Genomic DNA, 18,766 nt, shown 5'->3' with positions numbered 1-18,766 from the left:
TCTTCGTGTGTGTTCTGTGTGTATTTGTGTACCTGTGTTGTGTGCATGTGTGTGTGTATGCTAAGTCTGTGCGGCAGATCCCAGTCTCAATACTCTTGCAGCTCCTTTCCATTGGCCATTGGAGCAAGACTTCACTATGTCAAGATTGTGTGGCAGCTGGGATGCAACATCCACCCCACTTTAATAGAATTCATGCACAGATAATTTCTACTCCTCGGAATTGAAATGGAAGGAAGTCATCCTTAATCTCAAGGGACTGTCTAAGAAGAGAAAGGATTATTTGGTACAAACAGATTGCATAATCCTTATATTAACAAACACTGACAAATATTTCATTTTTAAATTAAATCATTCTTTCAGTGATGAGAAGTCATTTAATTATGAATGAAATCCCATGGAAAAATTTTATTTTGGAGTTAGCCGCAGACAATGAAAGCATGAGTGGAAGATTGTTGTAAGGATAAACGGGCTATTGTTATTTGACCCCATAAAGCCCATCATAGTAGTGATAATCAGTATAAACATACACTGAGAAACAAATACCAGTTAATTTTGTTTAATTAAGCAGAAGTAAGCAAATGTTAGAGAACAACATTGGATATATATAAACTGCAACCAGAACTAAGTTTGAACAGTTATAGTCTTGTTCATTTAGACATTCATTTAAAGGAGAATACTAGATGAATAACTACCATGTATATTTTATGTCATTGCCAGCAGTGTGCATATAGTTCAGAAAATGCATTGCGGAATATGAGATCTTTTGAAGGTGCCATTCCCATCGACCTGCTCCACCAGCTGAAGCCCAGCAAATTCAGACAGAAGAGGACCCATGCTCAGTGCCCTGGGTCCCATCCCACAATGCAAGGATGGGGTAATCTAAGTAACGTCTGTTCACCATTAAAGCCTGTGAGTGATATTTCAATGGCACCCAACCAGATCCATCAGCAGGCACCAGCATGACTGAAATCATCTAAGTCTGTGACCCACATAAAGGCCTGAGATCAAAACCTTTTCCAGAAGATGGTTAAGATGATTGATCCCCACTAGAACTGATTACCTTTGCTTGGTAAAGCTTTTGTTTCTTTTAAATTACTTCAACAAAACTCATGCCAGTGCTCAGGACATACTGGTGAAAAATCTCATAGGCACATTCCATTGATATCAGCCAGAAGTTCCAACTCTGGCTCCATCAACCACAAAATAGGGAGGAAGCAATCTGAACCACACAAATCTTTTTGGGATCTTGTCTTGAATTCAAGTGGAATTTCAGGCCATTGAGCAGGGTTTGAATTAATTACTTAATTCCTTCAACGGAAAATGTATTTGTGTGTTACTTGAACGTTATTAACTGTAGTATCCATCAAACCATAAGTAACGTCAATGAAGACAGAATTCCATCCTGTGAAAAAAGTTACACACAAATGTTTTAATGTGTTCATTGTTAATATCCAGATTGGATTTTTACCTTATTTGGCAATTTGGGCTTCACACCATTGCAGTTTGTAAGTCAGGCTCCTTTCACCTGCAATGTGGACAGCTTGTCTTAGTAAAACAGTCATAGTCAGTTCTAAAGTTTTACTGAGGTTACTTTTGTACAATGTACACTATGTATCCTTCATGCAATCCTATCAAGGCATCTGGTTAAGTATAAATATTTTAGTTGCATATTTGAGTTTGGCTCAATTTATCTTTAACACAAGGAGGGAGAATAAGAAAGCTTCTAAATTATTTTCTCAGGAGATATGAAAGCTTTGATTTGCATGTAACGTTGCTTGCAATCAGGGTTGATAACATTATTGAAAAGATCACAGCAGGCTTGTAGGTCATCAGCACTAACTAAAGATTTACATTTTCCTGGTTTGAACTGAACATTCATTACCACAATGCTTTCCAAACACTGGCTCTTAAAATCAGTAGGTGCCTACATGGGAGGAGAGTCCATACCCAGATTCATTCAATTCCCTGGTACAATGAATATCAAAAAAGTTGGTGGGTACATTAGTGTTCTCAGGTGAAATTGCAAGAGCCAATTTCCTTCTGCTTAAAGTAACTGAGGAAGATTGGGTGGATTCCTTTACAAGTATGTACTCCAACCCACTTGGTTCTCCAATAATTCATTGTGTTCAGGCAATCCAATGTTCCAGAAAATCTCTCCTGCTTTCTCTAGTTGAAGGATGATCACATGTTAACCATGTTTCTGCCAGAAAATACTATTGTTGCAATGCTGTTCTTATATAATTGCATTTTTAAAAAAAGAAACTATAGTTTAGAGAACAGAAGGGTTTTTTTTAATAGGAGGCATCTCAGGTAAACAGATCATGTTCCATGGACAATGTCAATGTTCAGCTTGTAACTTCTACAGGTTGTCAAAATCGCAGTTAAATCTTGTCATCTGACAGATTACGTATTTCCATTGACGATCCCTGAAAATAAGCAAATAATTTGTAAATAGAGTTGGGATGCTGCTTTATCAAAGGAAAAGAACATTTATGTGGAATATCAAACAGAATGAGTAAGTGAGTACATTACCTCAACATCAGTACTAGGCAATTAGTTAGAAAATAATACCTTCACAATGCAGTTTAGTATTTACTAATTTAATTTTCTCTCCCAATCCTGTCAATCCCACATTTAATGCAAGACTACCTTCAAGCAAAGTATAGAATTGGCCTCATTATTTGAAAAAAAAATTGGAAGCAAGAGTATTATGAGAAAGTCCAAATAATACCAACCTCAGGACACCAGTGAAGGTGGTTGAGGCTCCCCTGATGAAATAGCCATATTGTGGCATGACAAAATGTCCTTCTTCTTCATAAAACTCGGGTACATCAGTTGTGAGCCTTAAAATCACACAAGAAGGTAATTCAGTCCATTGTAAAAATTACAAGCAAGTGAATGCTGTCCCGGAAAATCATACAGGTTAAAAGGAAAAGTCTCATTTTACGGCAACTCCTGATCTAATCTGGCAAGATCATTAAGGCAAACCTGTTGTCATTGAAGCCGGGTCTCTGTCTCTTCTGTGGCTTAACAACTAAATTGAGTTTAGGCTAGTTTTAATCTCACCACTAGTAAATGAACATAAATCTCCCCGATATGGTAAAAAATCAAATGAGCCAAGTATATTGCAACATGTGAGAAATCGCTGTACGATTGAGTATGCCGTTCAGGGTCCTTCTCCAACTTCCTCTTGCATCAGGTAGGCCTGTTCAGTGGGACCTCTGCTCATTTATTCCACATTAAAATCAAAACAATTAGCAATTCATTCAAAATTAGGGCTTAAAACCAGATTTTTAAACAGTCATATCTGATGAGCACAGCACACTTTGTGTTTTCATTCGCTTCCCCAAAATGCCCCTCAGTTTGTTTACAATGTTGAGGGACTAATTATTTTTCCAACAGACTGTTTTAAATAAAAACTATATTAAAACAAAGATCAGCTTGTCTGACCTTGCAAACTAGAACACAGACTGTACAATCAGCTGATAAAGGCTATTTACCGCACTAGTGTGTCGATTCTGAGGCTGAAAAACAGGTTAATAACATACATTGTTCTGGTCAGTTTAACCTTTCTAATGATAACAAAGGTTTCTAGCTTTTAAAGTCCAGAAGTAATCAGGGAGCCAGGTATGTTCTAAATGGCAATGGACAAATTGTGAAGTTGTAACCATAGTTTCAGAGAGTTTTGAAACAGGTCCTTGAAAGAGTTGTTTTCATCCTGTCTTATCCAGCTGGTAGATGAAATTTCAAGAATGGTCAGTGAATAAGGTGAAATATGAGTAAAATGTTGAATATGAAAATGAACTTCCTTGGTGGTTAATCAGGGAGGAAAACAAATATTCTAGAATTTTAAATTAGATGATATTTGCCATCCTAAGTGAAGAAGAGAGGGTTATTGCTCTTGGTCTTACTGACAAAAAGAAGAAAAGTTAGCCAGGGCCACGTTTTTCTTTTCTGTTGTGATCATCGTATCTGATGCAATGAGGAGACTTTCCACACATGGTGCCTCTGAGGTATCTTTCTTCTCCCTGAACCACAGCTACCCCTAATAGAGCTAACTGCATCTCATCTATATCCTACAGCTTTGCTCTCACTCCTCTCCTCCCTTACACATCATAGGGAAAGCATCATTTAGGAAGGTCAAGTGACCAGAATTAAGATACTACAATGGATGTGTATGTTTGAAAAAAGTTTAAATACAGATTGTCAACTAACCTGCATTCATAAGGGCATCTTCTGCTGTATCTGCAGCAGAGGAACTGCCAGTCCCGATCCAGAACACTCTCAAAGTATCGGCTTTGTACTCCTGCTACAATACCATTGTTTGTACAAGTGTGGTACCTTAAAATAAACAGCGATCAAATGTATCATTTTCAAAGCATAGCATAAATAGGTGAATAAATGCAGGTTATCTGAACAACAAATTAAAAGCACATTTGTTGCCATCACACACAGTTCCTCCATTGTTCATTAATTTAGACTATAAAGTCCAACTCTCAAATGAAACTATAATTGGGATGTCTCATTTCTGTGTACACTTAATATATTACATGACATCCAAATAAAGGGTTAGTAAAATGTCTGAATGGTTTGTTTTTATAATCCAGTGAAAAAGAACTAACATACCAGTAATTTGATGGCATCATTTGGATCTAAGTTGTAACATTATCTGATGCTGGGCTTGGGGAATGGGTGGCGGTGGGGGGGGGGGGGGGGGGGAAGGGGTGGGCATATTGTTTCAAAGAAGCCGTAGTGAGTTAATGTAGTGCATTTTGTAAATGGCACACATTGCAGCCATTGTGTGTTGGTGGTGGGGGAAGGGAGGTAGAGCATGGTGGGGAGATGCCAATCAAATAGACTGTCTTGTTCTGTATTCTGTTGCTGGTGCCTTGGTTTCCATGCAGAAGATATTTTGTGCCTTTGTTTTTCCCAAGGGATGTTCAGCATGCAGGAGAAATGATTTGTCAGCTGAGTACAGTAGGTGGTAATTAGCAGTCAGCTTTCTCATCATGTTTGACTGATGCTCAGGGACATTGTGGGGTCCAGAGTTAATGTTGAGGACTTTCACAGCAATGTTTCTTGACCTTAGACACTACGCTGCCACTTTTGATGGGTCTGCCTTGCTCATGGGACAGGACATACCCATGGGTTGTAATGGAGGAATATTGACTGCAAAGTAAGATTCTGTGAGTAGGGTGATGAGATCTTGCTTACCTGATCTCTGGTACAGGTCCTTAAGTGGAGGACCCCATAGAGTCGACTGGGCTTGAGGTGCCTTGATCATGTTCAGTGCCTTTTTCAATGTTGGGTGTTGTTATTGTTTTTTGTAAGTACTTGATACACCCAAGTCTCTTTCCAGACTATTTTAAAGAGCAATTAAGAGTCAATTGCGATACTGTGGTCTGGTCACATATAGGCCAGAATAATTTAGCATTTTGTGAATCAGAAATCCTTTCAAATGACATTAATGCAGGCATTTCATTTCCAGAGTTACCAATTAGTTGTATTTAAATTCTTCACCTGCTGTTATGGGATTTAAGCTCATCTCCAAATCATTGATGCTGGCCTCTGGATTACTTGGTCACCATCCTATTGGATTCCAGTACAACATTTGGGAGATTTTAATTATAAGTAGATAAGCTGACACTTTACTGTACAAAATCTCAAAGGCTCTTTTTCAGATACAAAAGCGATCATGTACTGTCAGTTGAAGAAAATTTATTGCATGAAATTGGACCTATTTACGTCCATATTTTATGCACGATTAGCAGATGTAAGGCCACGTTACACGTTAGATTGTGATAATGATTGTTTCCAAGTTAATTGGCAACCATTGGGAATTTCACCCTGACACTTCTGGGTGCAATTTACTCTGGTGTATCTGACGTCAAACAATAAATAATGATAAATGATGCCTGAAACTGCTAAGTGTTAGAAGACCATCTAATGACGTTACCTGGTGCACAGCCGTACTTGCACATTTATGGATAGAAACTGGCTGTTAAAAGGTCCAACTACAACTCGCACTTATCACTCACAGTAAAACTGTGATTAAACCCCACCACACGTTGGCAAAGTGACGCAAATTAACTTGACGTTATGCCCACGGCCTCGATCAGACACATTTTTACATGCTTCTCTTTCATCCAAAAGAAATGCTAACAGTGATCACAGCATCTCTAATATGAACCTCATACAAGAAGTTATAATCACTGCACCCTTGATGAGCTCATGCATAGGAGTAGTTTGGAGCCACACATGGGAAGGTGTCAATTGGTTCACATCATCTGGTTGGGGGAGAGACCTCAAGACAAAGCCCCCTATCCCTCACTTCTATGGCAGCCTTTTATACCACCGGGTGGTTACTGTCATGGAGTGTGTTTTTTAAGAACTCTTCCATTTCCTACAATTGCTTTTGGGAATCATGCAAGTTTTACCACATGGATTCAGAGTGAAAAACATCCTAATGATTTCTCTCAGCTGGGTTTTTCCCCAGGTCACCTTATTGAGTGCTAGTGCACAGAGAAAGGAGAGTCCATTTTCTACATAAAAATTTTCTAAAGTCCTAGCTTAATGAAGTTGGAGGCAGACTTGGACATGGGATATGGAGAAGCTTATAATAATGTATGTTTTTGAAAATAACTGCATTGTGAATAAATCAGTACATATTTATTATTGAATTACTTTTTTAAAAATTGTGAAATCTTGGTGCATCATATTTGAAAGATGGAGCCTATGGGTGTTGAAAGGACAAACAATAAGTGAAGGTAAGTCAAGTAAAGCCAAAAGTAGGTTTTAAAAGGTCAAGACAGTGATTAAATTATGTAATGCAATTAGCGAACAGCCTGGATTTTTAAAAGTCAGGCCAAGCTTGCCGAATTAAATTACATTTTTTAAGAAAACTATGTAGTTTATAAAAAGGAAATGCATTGGATACTTAGTGATATATGGATTTTTAGAAACATCTGGGAAGATGCAACATGCAAACTTACAAAGTAGGAGCAGGAGGAGGCTACTCAGGCCCTCGAGCTTGCTCCAACATTTCATATGCTCACGGCTGTTCCAATTGTAATCTCAACTCCAGGTTCCTGCTTACCTTTCACGCCTTGCTTGTCAAGTACCTCACTCCCTCTGATTTAATAATATTCAAAGACTACTTCCATCACTGTCTAAAAAAATCACCTCATCTCTGTCTTAAATGGGTGACCCTTTGTTTTTATAAGTGACCCCTATTTCTAGATTCTCCCACAAGAGGAAACACGTTCTCAACATTCACCCTATCCAGACCTCTCAGGATCTTAAATGTTTCAATCAAGTCCCCTTTCACTTCACTAGACTCTAGTGGACACAAGCCTTGCCTGTCTTTCCTTTTCTCATAAGACTATCTACTCAATCCAGTTAACTTTCACTGAGCTGCATATGAGAGTTGTTGAGAAAAAGAAACAAGGTACAAATGGGATCAGAGAAAGGCTTTTAGTAACATATAACATACCTTAGATACGACACTGAGCAGTGACATACTAAATGTTCTATCCCAAAATGGCCACTTGTTCCAGCTGGCATTTCCTATGCTGTAAGACTCCTGGAAACTGCACATGGTTTAATGCTGGTGAGGTTACAATTTAGCATTTTCCACTGACATCTGCCAAACTTGCACCACTACTCCAGCCAGCCAGCAGCTGTTACCTCTCCTGGAATGACTGTGTGAATTTTCTTGTTGCAAAAACAGTAAGGGAGACAGCATTTGAGATATCTTGTTGCAGGAGCATCCTGAAGCGACAATAAATATGTTTATATTGCAGAAGTGTTTCCACTGGCTGCAGATATTAGAGGTCATTGATCTGGGCAATTTGTAATGATGCTGTATGTACTTTCCTCTACTCCTCTGGACATCAAGTTTGAAGATCCCCAGCAATTTGCACTGTCTTGGAATTCTCCTTAACCTTACTTGCCAAGGATATTTCGTGGCCCCATTTTGCCCTCCTAGTTTTTTTCTTAAGTTCTTTCCTACACCCTCTATATTCCTCAAGAGACTCTCTCAATTCCAGTTGCCTATACCTGTCATATGCTTCCACTTTCTTCCTGATCAAGCCTTCAATATCCTTCATCATCCAAGGTTCCCTAATCTTGCTGTCTTTGCCTTTCACCCTTATACTGGCCATGAACTCTTGCTAAGTCTCTTCTAAAAGACTCCCACGTCAGATGTCATTTTACCCACAAGCATCTGCTCTGAATTTACTTTTGCCATGTCCTCTTTTAACATAGAACACTACAGCACAGTACAGGCCCTTCAGCCCATGATATTGTGCCGACATTTTATCCTGCTCTAATATCTATCTAACCCCTCCCAAATGTTAACCCTCCCCTCCCATTTCTCTATCATTTGTGTGTCTATCTAAGAGTCTCTTAAATGTCCCTAATGTATCTGCCCCCACCACCTCTGCTGGCAGTGCATTCCATGCACCCACCACTCACTGTGTAAAAAACCTAGCTCTGACATCCCCCTTATACCTTCCTCCAATCACCTTAAAACTACGCCCCTTCATGTTAGCCATTTTTGCCCTGGGAAAATGTCTCTGACTGTCCACTCAATCTATGCCTCTTATGCTATTGAAACCAGCTTTTCCCTAACTTAGGACTTTAACTTGGGGACCAACCTTACCCCTTTCCATAACTACCTTGAAACTTAAAGAATCGTGGTCAATCTTCCCAAAGTGCTCCCCCACCAACACTTCCATCACCTGCCCAGTTTTATTTGTGGCAGTGTTGAGGGCTGTGGGGAGGTGGGGTAGAGTGGGAGCCTAGGACCATGACTGGGGCAGTGGATAAGAATCTGGGGAGGGAGGGAGGGAGGCCGAGATCTTGGGATCAGGGTGTGGGAGAGGTGTGGTGTGGTTGGGTTAAGAATGAGGTCATTTCAGATGATTGTAGCTTGAGGGCATCAAGCAAGTTAGAGAGTTGGGGTGATGTTGGGGGTCAGTACAGATAGGGTGGAGTGGTACGGTTACAATTAGTATACTTTATTCATATAATATACAGTTAAACAATCAGGAGATGTTTTTATTTTCATTCACTGTACCAGGTAATTCAGTGCACTTACGAAATGTCAATGTCACTAATGTTTCATTAGATCAGTGAAGAGTTTGAGAGGCTGTTACACAGGGTCTGGACCCTCAGAGCCCAGTAGGGGCAGGACCCTAGATGATGCTCTTTCCCCACTCAGCCTTTGCAGCAGCTGCATCAGAACTAGTGTACTCCTGCACCTTGGAATTTTCCGGTCGGCAGGATTCAGCTGCAGACTCCTCTTCGCAATGGAAGGCTTCAGTGTTTTGGGCAGACCATGGGTCGTCTTTTACTGACTAGATCTTTCAGCAGGATATCGATGATTGAATCAGTCTGTGACCCTGCGAACAGTCTGTGGAGCACAGGGTCCTGTGTTATGTGGCTGCTCGGGATGCACCTTGACAAAGATGGTGACGTCACTTTCTCGACCTCACCAACACGAGGCCGCAAGGAAGTGGACGACCATCTCATCCACACAGCAGCCACCACGAGGGCAACATGTGATGAGGCTGAGACTGGCGGTGCGTGGTAGGATCTGAGAGGAAGGCTCCTTCTTACCACCAGCCTAGCAAGTTCTTGGTGCTGGTTTGGTATTCTGGTTAAAGATGTTCTTCTGCAGAAACTTTTCTATGGTCAACTGAGTGGAACATTCTTTGGCAACAAGCCCAGGCCCATCCTTCACAACACCAGGGACAGGTGATCCTCCAAAGTGACATGACTCTCAGACCCTTATTGTGCCTGATGGAATCTCCAGGTAGAGAGGCGGGAGAAGTTGAAGGAGGCAGGCAGGTTGCTGAATTAAAGGGGACTGAGCACTTCAGGTTCTGAGCAACAGGCTGGAAGAGAGCCCCTGGTTAATTCAGGCTGGTGTAGAGAAAGCAGCTCTGATGAGACCTTGTTCTGTCTGTGTATCAGAATGACATACTCTAATTTCTCAGCATCCATCTGAGGTGTTGAAGGGTGATTGATGACACTAGGTGATGCAGAAAAGATGCAAAAACAGGATGGGTGACTGGAAGAGCCCAGTTAAAACATCAGAGTGAAGCAAAAATGGATTGGTGCTGCAGTGTGCAAAAAATGTGGTGATGTAACAGGTAAAGAAGCAAAAAGGATCATCTAAAGGAGGTGTAAGCAGGAGGAGTAGAATAATTACCAGCTGCTGGAAATTTGAAATAAAACAGATACTGCTGGAGATATTCAGGCAGCATCTTTGGAGAGAAAGAAACAGAGTAAACAGTTCAGGTTGATGACTTTTCTTCAGAATTGGAAAAAATCTTACAGATGTTGGAAACCTGAATTAAAATCAGAAATCATTGAACAAAATGGACAGTGCCAGGATACTATAAGGTGCCTGGTTGGGGATGAAGTGCTGTTTCTTGAGCTTGTGGGAAGCTGAGGCAGAGAGGTAAGAGTGAGAGAGACAGCTAGCTGGAAGCTAAGGATTGACACTTGTGGATTAAATGGATGTGTTCAGCAAAGTAATCATCCAATCTGTATTTGGACTTCCCACTGAGAAGTGACCACAACGTGAGCAACAAATATAATATACTGAACTGAAAATAGAAGAAAATACTGCTTCACCCAGGAAGATCATCTGTGGCCCTGGATGACAGGTGGGGAGGAAATTAAAGGGAATCTGCATCTCCAGTCCTAAAATTCTGATGAAAGATCATTGACCTGAAACATTAACCATTTCCCTCCCCACAAATTCTCTCTGTCTTGTTAATTTCTTGCAGTGTTTGTTGGTTTTATTTCAGATTTCAGGTAACCACAGGAATTTTCTTTTATATTTATATTTATGGTTGTCAAACCTTGTTCAATGTCAAACAAGTTCATTTTCTCACATCCATCTGGCAAAAAAATGCTTAAAGAAGTAAGGCTGTAAAACATGTCTTTAACAGTTTTTTTTTTGCCCCTCAGACTTTCATTTAACTCCTATTTAATTTTCTCTCTCTCTTTCGTTCATTTACAGAGAATTTTTTCATTGCTTTTGTTGTTTTGGAGCAGTGGAAAGAGTGGGATTCTAATTATAGGAATGTCTACAGGGAGGTGCAATGATCTTGGAAGCGGCATGATCAAGAACCCTGGGGATGAAAGGGAGATTGGAAATGATGGGGTATTAAATGAGAACAGAAGAATGCGGGGTTATTTTTTGGAGAAGGTTGTGGGGGTATCAATTTTAAAAAGATGGAAGACAGCCCCTAAGACATTGGAAGCATTTAGGAATTTTCAACATCACAAAGGCTGGGAAGGGAAGGTAGGTGCTTAGAGCCTTAATGAGAATAGGAACAGGAGTTGGGACTCATGAATAAGATGAAGATGGGTGGGGGATTTGAAGAAGCAAGTGAGACTTTATAGGAAGGATTAGAGGCTCCAGAATAGATTGACGAGAATGGTTCCTGGAACGAGGGATAACCGTTAAAGGATAGATGGGAGAGGCTGGGACTGTTTTCTTTGAAGAGAGAAGGCTGAGGGGAGATTTGATAGGATTGTATAAAATGATGAAGGGTCTGGTCTAAGTGGATTGTGGGAGGCTGTTTCCGTTGGTGAGGTCGAGGACTAGAGGTCAGAATTATAAATTAAAGGGGGAGGTGAATTAAGAGTGACAGGAGAAATAACCTTGTTCTGTAGCATGTGGTTGGAATCTGGGTGCACTGCCTGCAGGTGTGATGGAGGCCGGTTCTGCTGTGGTCTACAAGGGGGAATTGGATAAATATATGGTAGGGAAAATCTGCAAGGTTTTGGAGAAGGGGCCTGTAGGTGGGACTACTGAGTTGCCCTGGGAGACAGTTGGTATAGACATGATGGGCTGTAATGGAACAGAGGGACCTAGGAGTGCAAATACATAGTTCATTGAAAGCAGCATCACAGCTAGACAGGGTGGTGAAAAAGGTGTGTAGCACACTGGCCTTCAAGTCGGTGGTGAGGCTGCACTTGGAGTGCTGTGTACAGTTTTGGTCGCCCTGTTATCGGAAAAATGTGATTAAACTGGAAAGAGTGCAGGAAAGATTTATGAGGATGTTGCCAGGACTAGAGGGCCTGAGTTACAGGGAGAGCTTGGCCAGGCTAAGTCCTTATTCCTTGGAACGTAGGAGAATGAGGGTCGACCTTATAGAAATATTTAAAATTATGAGAGGCATAGATAAGGTGGACGGTAACAGTCTTTTCCCCAGGGTAGGGGAGTCAAAAAATAGGGGGTATAGGTTTAGGGTGAGAGGGGAAAGATTTAAAAGGGACCTGAGGGGCAACTTTTTCATGCAGAGGGTGGTCAGTATATGCAATGAGCTGCCAGAGGAAGTGGTTGAGGCAGGTACAATAGTATATTTAAGAAGCACTTGGATAGGTACATGGAGTGGTGGGGCTTAGAGGGATATGGGCCGAACACAGGAAATTAGCACTAGCTGGCTGGGCACCGTGGTCGGCATGGACTGTTTGGGCCAAAGGGCCTGTATCTGCGCTGAGTTGCTCCAACTGACTCCTTCTGTGCTGTAACCATTCTACGACGGGGGTCAGACTGGAATGGAAGGGAACTGGGGTGATTTAACAACAGAGAAAGCAAAAGTAAATAATCTCAGTGTGGGTGACAAAAAATCCTTGAACTCTTTGCACACATCAGGACAGATTGCACTCAGTGGTTCCATAAAGAGGTGCCAGGAGCTACAGTGTATGCATCAATGTGCTCCGGATTGGCATGTCCACGCACTGCACTGCTGAAGCATGCGATGTATTGGAGGTCAATGGGGGCCCATGTCCTTCCCTGGATTCACCAGGTCATTTATTAAGCCAGGTTACCACCTGCAGCCTGTACAACCTGTGGGACAGCCACAAAACAGGGTCCTTGAATTTGTGGAGCTGAAGAAGATTGGTGTGTCCTTAAGCCCAGTGTGGGGCCTGAAGGTATGCAGCCCATCAAGACAAGCACGAGCTGGCCCATTGTAAGAGGATGGAGAGGGATGGAGAGAGGTATTAAAGAAACAATTGTCAGCTGTGAAAGTTGGTGGTTACCTTTGTAGTCCAAGGTAGTCCTGGAGCAGTAAGCAGTTGTGGAGAGGAGAGGACTACTCATTCATAAGAAATAGGAGCAAGGGTAGGTCATTCAATCCCTCCAGCCTATTCCACCATTCAATAAGATCACGGCTGATCTAATCATTGGCCTTAACTCCACTTTATTACTGAAGTAACATAATCCTGGATTCCCCTTACGTCCAAAAATCTAACTTAGCCTCGTGGATATATTCAATGACTCCACCTCCTCAGCCCTCTACAGCTGAGAATTCCAAAGATTTACAACCATTTGGGAGAAGAAATTCGTCCTCATATCTGTTTTCATAAAAGATTTCTTTGCATTCTGTTTTGTGATTAATGCATGAGCATTTGCTACAGCAGCACAAAAGCCTTCACAGTTTCACAAAGTGTTGTACATTTCTCTCTGATCTTTTGTAACTCTGGCAGCTTCTGCAAATCAATTTCTCTCTCTCTGGAATTCTGTTCTCTTTCTCCCTTTCTATATCTGCTCCATTGGAATGCTTTTTTTTAACTGGTCTTTCTCATTTCCTCTGCCTAGCTTTCCTCATTGGTTCTTTTATCTATTCTAGAAATCGCTTTCCACCCACGCAGCTAGGGAGAATCATACAGTAAGATTGAAGGTCCAAATGAGCAAAAAAAAATCTGTTCACTGAATCTCAAAACCATCTCTGTACTTCCAAGTTACATCTCGCTTCACCCTCCTCACCAAAAGAAAGTGATCACAGTTGAAGATATTTACAGAAACGTATTGAGCTTCTCTCATGAGCCACTTGCGTATAATACTCGAGAGCGCCAGCATTTATAGAACTTCATTGCAGAATATGACACTGATTTTGAATACAAACAACTTTGGAGGAAGATTGGAGAAAATGAAGGAAAATTGGAGGAAATGAAGGAAAAGTGCATGTGTGTTCTTCATGTACTTTTCATTTGACTGGAGTTAATCTTTAAACATTTAAAAGTGTCCATTAAAGCTGTAATTTCTTATCAAACAAAAATTAAAATTCCTTAAAGGCTTAGGTCAGAAGGACAAGTGTACTTCATCTTTCCAGTATTGGCTGAATCCCACACCATACACATTTCACTTCCTTTACCTTGCATTACACAGAAGAAGAGAAAATCTAATTGTACTTGTGTGACTAGAACATACGACTCTTGCAGAAACATATGATTCACATGGCTGTTTGATATTTTCAAGCATACTTAAACCCAGGAAATTAGTGCTGACAAGTCACCTGCTTACAATTTGAAGTTCACTGCTTTCATTCAGTGGTATAACTGACCAGCATTCCTAATTACACACAACAGTCTGGAAACAACCAGATTCATTAATAAATATATTAAATTTATCTGTAAAAAAAAATGCAGAGGTAATATAAAAGAAGCAAAATAATGATGATATGCCTGGTGACCTACCATTCCGAACCAGCTAGCAGAATATCATCCCACCAACATTCTGTCGGCTGTCCCATATCCTCGGGTGTGGGCTGGCATTCGAAACTCCAAAGTCTGTCAGAGCCTTCACTTTTATCATAGTAACTCTGTATTACTACCAAAGCTTCCCCGTCAGGGCACTGGAAGTTGAAACCTTGCCGATATTGATTGATCCAATGCACATCAGATGGTGGATAATTCTGACCATAAACCACAATGAACAGGACCATAAGAAAGTAGGCACATTTGAGATGCATTTCTGATGCCTGGATGCACTGTCTGAGACTTTCTGCGTCCACTATTTTATATGGGATGTAACATTTGGCAAACAGATGTTTCCAAGCCTGAATCCAAAAACTTTTATGATCTGACATGAAAATATGCACATGCTTTAAATCTAATTCTTTTTAAGGTGGACCGTGCATTTAATTTTCTGTTACGAAAACAATCATGTGCTTAAATAGAATTGTATTAGAGGAAAATCCAGAGATCTAGCACTCCCACCATTAATCTCAGATTAGTATCCAAGAGTGACATTGCACAGGAATCACCAGTGTTGTCCTCCAATCATGAACAGAACCATTTGAATGTTTAGAAGGTCTAAATGTCCTGTGATATTAAAAAAAGGAAAATATGAAATTCCTTTGCCAATCTTATAATGGAGGCACCAGTCCGTTATGGATAATATCACTTCTTCTGAGTACTGCAGGCCATTTCACTACTTATTCTGTGCTTCTTTATTCCAAACACTCAGCTATTGCAAAATTGAATCCGTTCCCATTTCAATCAAAACAGTTTTGTTGAAAAAGGTCATCAAACTGAATGATTAAATTCTGTTCTCTGCAGATATTAATGACTTGTTGAGTACATCCAGCACTTCCGAGTTTTATTTCAGATTTCCAGCACCTGCAGTATTTTATTTTTATTTTCATTTTTCCTTTGAGATATGGTATAAACAGGCATAGACTATCCATCTATAGTTTAAGCTTGAATACTGAATTAGATGCAGGCCTACAGTGTTATCATGATTATCTTTTGCTAATCACAGTCCTGTAATTCCTGATTATCCAAAGTGGTGGTTTATCTGTGTAGTGAGGTAAGACTCACTCTTGCTGAAATCCCAGGCGGCTAGTCACAGTAATGTGTTATGCAATAGGATGATATGATTTTGCATTTTTTGCCTTCCTGTTGCTGACTTTCTCCATAAATCATAGTGGAAGGAGGACATCATTGGCCAGGGGAATGGTGTTATAGTGATTTGTACAAGTCAAGGTGTTAAAAATAACTTAGAACAGGCAATAAAGTGGATAAAAGTATTAAGGAAATTCAATAATTCTTTATTTGTGTGGAGTTCTGCATAGGTACGTTCCAATGAGACAGGGAAGTTATGATAGGGTACAGGAACCATGGTGCACAAAGGCTGTAATAAATCTAGTCAAGAAGAAAAGAAAAGCTTACAAAAGGTTCAGAGAGCTAGCTAATGTTAGAGATCTGGAAGATTATAGGGCTAACAGGAAGGAGCTTAAGAAGGAAATTAGGAGAGCCAGAAGGGGCCATGAGAAGGCCTTGGCGGGCAGGATTAAGGAAAACCCCAAGGCATTCTACAAGTATGTGAAGATCAAGAGGATAAGACGTGAAAGAATAGGACCCATCAAGTGTAACAGTGGGAAAGTGTGTACGGATTCGGAGGAAATAGCAGAGGTACTTAATGAATACTTTACTTCAGTATTCACTATGGAATAGGATCTTGGGGATTGTAGTGATGGCTTGCAGCAGACTGAAAAGCTTGAGCATGTAGATATTAAGAAAGAGGATGTGCTGGAGCTTTTGGAAAGCATCAAGTCGCCGGGACTAGATGAGATGTACCCCAGGCTACTGTGGGAGGCGAGGGAGGAGATTGCTGAGCCTCTAGCGATGATCTTTGCATCATCAATGGGGACGGGAGAGGTTCCGGAGGATTGGAGGGTTGCAGATGTTGTTCCTTTATTCAAGAAATGGAGTAGAGATAGCCCAGGAAATTATAGACCTGTGAGTCTTACGTCAGTGGTTGGTAAGTTGGTGGAGAAGATCCTGAGAGGCAGGATTTATGAACATTTGGAGAGGTATAGTATGATTAGGAATAGTCAGCATGGCTTTGTCAAGGGCATGTCTTGCCTTACGAGCCTAATTGAATTTTTTGAGGATGTGACTAGACACATTGATGAAGGAAGAGCAGTAGATGTAGTGTATATGGATTTCAGCAAGGCATTTGATAAGGTAACCCATGCAAGGCTTATGGAGAAAGTAAGGAGGCATGGGATCCAAGGGGACATTGCAATGTGGATCCAGAACTGGCTTGTCCACAGAAGACAAAGACTGGTTGTTGACGGGTCATATTCTGCATGGAGGTCGGTGACCAGTGGTGTGCCTCAGGGATCTATTCTGGGACCCTTACTCTTCATGATTTTTATAAATGACCTGGATGAGGAAGTTGAGGGATGGGTTAGTAAGTTTGCTGATGGCACAAAGGTTGGAGGTGTTGTGGATAGTGTGGAGGGATGTCAGAGGTTACAGCAGGACATAGATAGGATGCAAAAATGGACTGAGAAGTGGCAGATGGAGTTCAACCCAGATAAGTGTGAAGTGGTTCATTTTGGTAGGTCAAATATGATGGCAGAATAACCTGACAGAGGTGTATAAGATGATGAGAGGCATTGATCGGGTAGATAGTCAGAGGCTTTTCCCCAGGGCTGAAATTGTTGCCACAAGAGGACACAGGTTAAAGGTGCTGGGGAGTAGGTACAGAGGAGATGTCAGGGGTAAGTTTTTTCCTCAGAGAGTGGTGAGTGTGTGGAATGGGCTGCCGGCAACGGTGGTGGAGGCAGATATGATAGGGTCTTTTAAGAGACTTTTGGATAGGTACATGGAGCTTAGAAAAATAGAGGACTATGGATAAGCCTAGTAATTTCTAAGGTAGGGACATGTTCGGCACAGCTTTGTGGGCCGAAGGGCCTGAATTGTGCTGTAGGTTTTCTGTGTTTCTAATAACTAGCATTATTTACAAGCATTATTGATGGTCTCACCTGCTTTGTTGCCTATCTGGTTCCAGGATGAGGGTCATTTGGATGCAAGCTGAAATATCATGCAAAGAGGAACCATGAGTTCCTACCTGCACAGAGGTAAGACACTTGCAGGGCTGTGAGGAAAGGGCAGGGTAGTAGGACCAGCTGAACTGCTCTTGCATAGACCTGGCAGGAACTTTATGGATCAAATGGCATCCTTTCGTGCTCAGCCTTTCTGTGGATCTGTGAATTAGTGAATGAGTGTTATAATATGTGCATTATTACCTGAGCCACATGCAGTTTAAGATAAGATATCGAAGATATTTATTTATTAGTCACATGGACATCGAAACACACAGTGAAATGCTTCTTTATGCGTTACTGAGAATGTGCTGGGGGCAGCCTGCAAGTGTCGTCACTCTTCCGGTGCCAACATAGCATGCCCATAGCTCCTAACTTGTACGAATTTTTGGAATGTGGAGGGAAACTGGAGCACCCGGAGGAAACCCACGCAGACACACAGAGAGAACGTACAAACTCCTTACAGACAGTGGCGGGTATCGAACCCGGGTCACTGGCGCTGTAATAGCATTACGCTAACCACTACACTACTGTGCCACCCACAAGCTTACATTAGGATAGGCAGATTAGGGAGGTATACAAATGGCCAAAGAAGTGTATGGGTGTATGCCTATTAGCTGCTGAGGAAAACCACTACCCTAATGTTGGTTTATTACTATTACTTTAAGGGAGCGTGTCACATGATTATCTTTTGTAACTTTGCTCATATTATGCTTACAGCTCAGTTGAAGTCTTGACTGTCACAATAACAAGTATGTTCACTGGATGCTCCATGTCTAAATGAATGAATGTCAAGGTGCTACTCAGCCCCAGACCAGTTGAGAACAATCCACAATTCACAACAAAAGGGAGTGAAAGTTGTGTTTCAATTCAGGGGCCAAGAAAGTACAGCACTGTTAAAACAGGCTGAACTTTAATAGGGCTGAGACCAGGGATCTAGTGGAGAGGAGAAGTGTTTAAACACATGGATAGGCTAACATAGCATCCAGCAATGATAGATACCCAAAACTGTTCCTCCAGTCAGTGAAATCAAGGGCAATCTGTAACCTATCTCCGTACAACCAGCATTCCCCACATTCCTCACTGCCAATAATAACCAAAATATCAATTTCCCATTTGCC

The 18,766-nt window shown here is 41.1% G+C and overlaps 1 protein-coding gene across 1 annotated transcript; it reads right to left on the bottom strand.

Annotated features, from left to right (window-relative positions):
• Positions 1 to 540: 540 nt before the first annotated feature.
• dpt (dermatopontin) lies at positions 541 to 14,843 on the bottom strand. The gene is made up of 4 exons (XM_052015079.1): positions 14,506 to 14,843; positions 4,216 to 4,341; positions 2,736 to 2,843; positions 541 to 2,426 (listed from the first exon to the last, which is right to left on the bottom strand). The coding sequence occupies exons 1-4, from the start codon at positions 14,778 to 14,780 to the stop codon at positions 2,360 to 2,362; spliced, it is 576 nt and encodes a 191-aa protein (XP_051871039.1). The 5' UTR covers positions 14,781 to 14,843; the 3' UTR covers positions 541 to 2,359.
• Between the last annotated feature and the right edge of the window lie 3,923 nt (positions 14,844 to 18,766).

The sequence above is a fragment of the Pristis pectinata genome, chromosome 4 (assembly GCF_009764475.1).
Source record: "Pristis pectinata isolate sPriPec2 chromosome 4, sPriPec2.1.pri, whole genome shotgun sequence".
NCBI lineage: Eukaryota > Metazoa > Chordata > Chondrichthyes > Rhinopristiformes > Pristidae > Pristis > Pristis pectinata.
Note: the sequence above shows the minus strand (reverse complement) of the source record. Positions and strands in the feature narration are given on the sequence as shown.

Bases quoted from the DNA above. Each gene is read 5' to 3' on its own strand.
- dpt (XM_052015079.1), bottom strand. From the start codon at position 14,780: ATGCATCTCAAATGTGCCTACTTTCTTATGGTCCTGTTCATTGTGGTT. The intron at 4,342-14,505 runs GTAGGTCACCAG...GTTTATTTTAAG, and splicing joins CTGCTAGCTGGTTCGGAATG to GTACCACACTTGTACAAACA. The intron at 2,844-4,215 runs GTTAGTTGACAA...TGTGATTTTAAG, and splicing joins AGATGCCCTTATGAATGCAG to GCTCACAACTGATGTACCCG.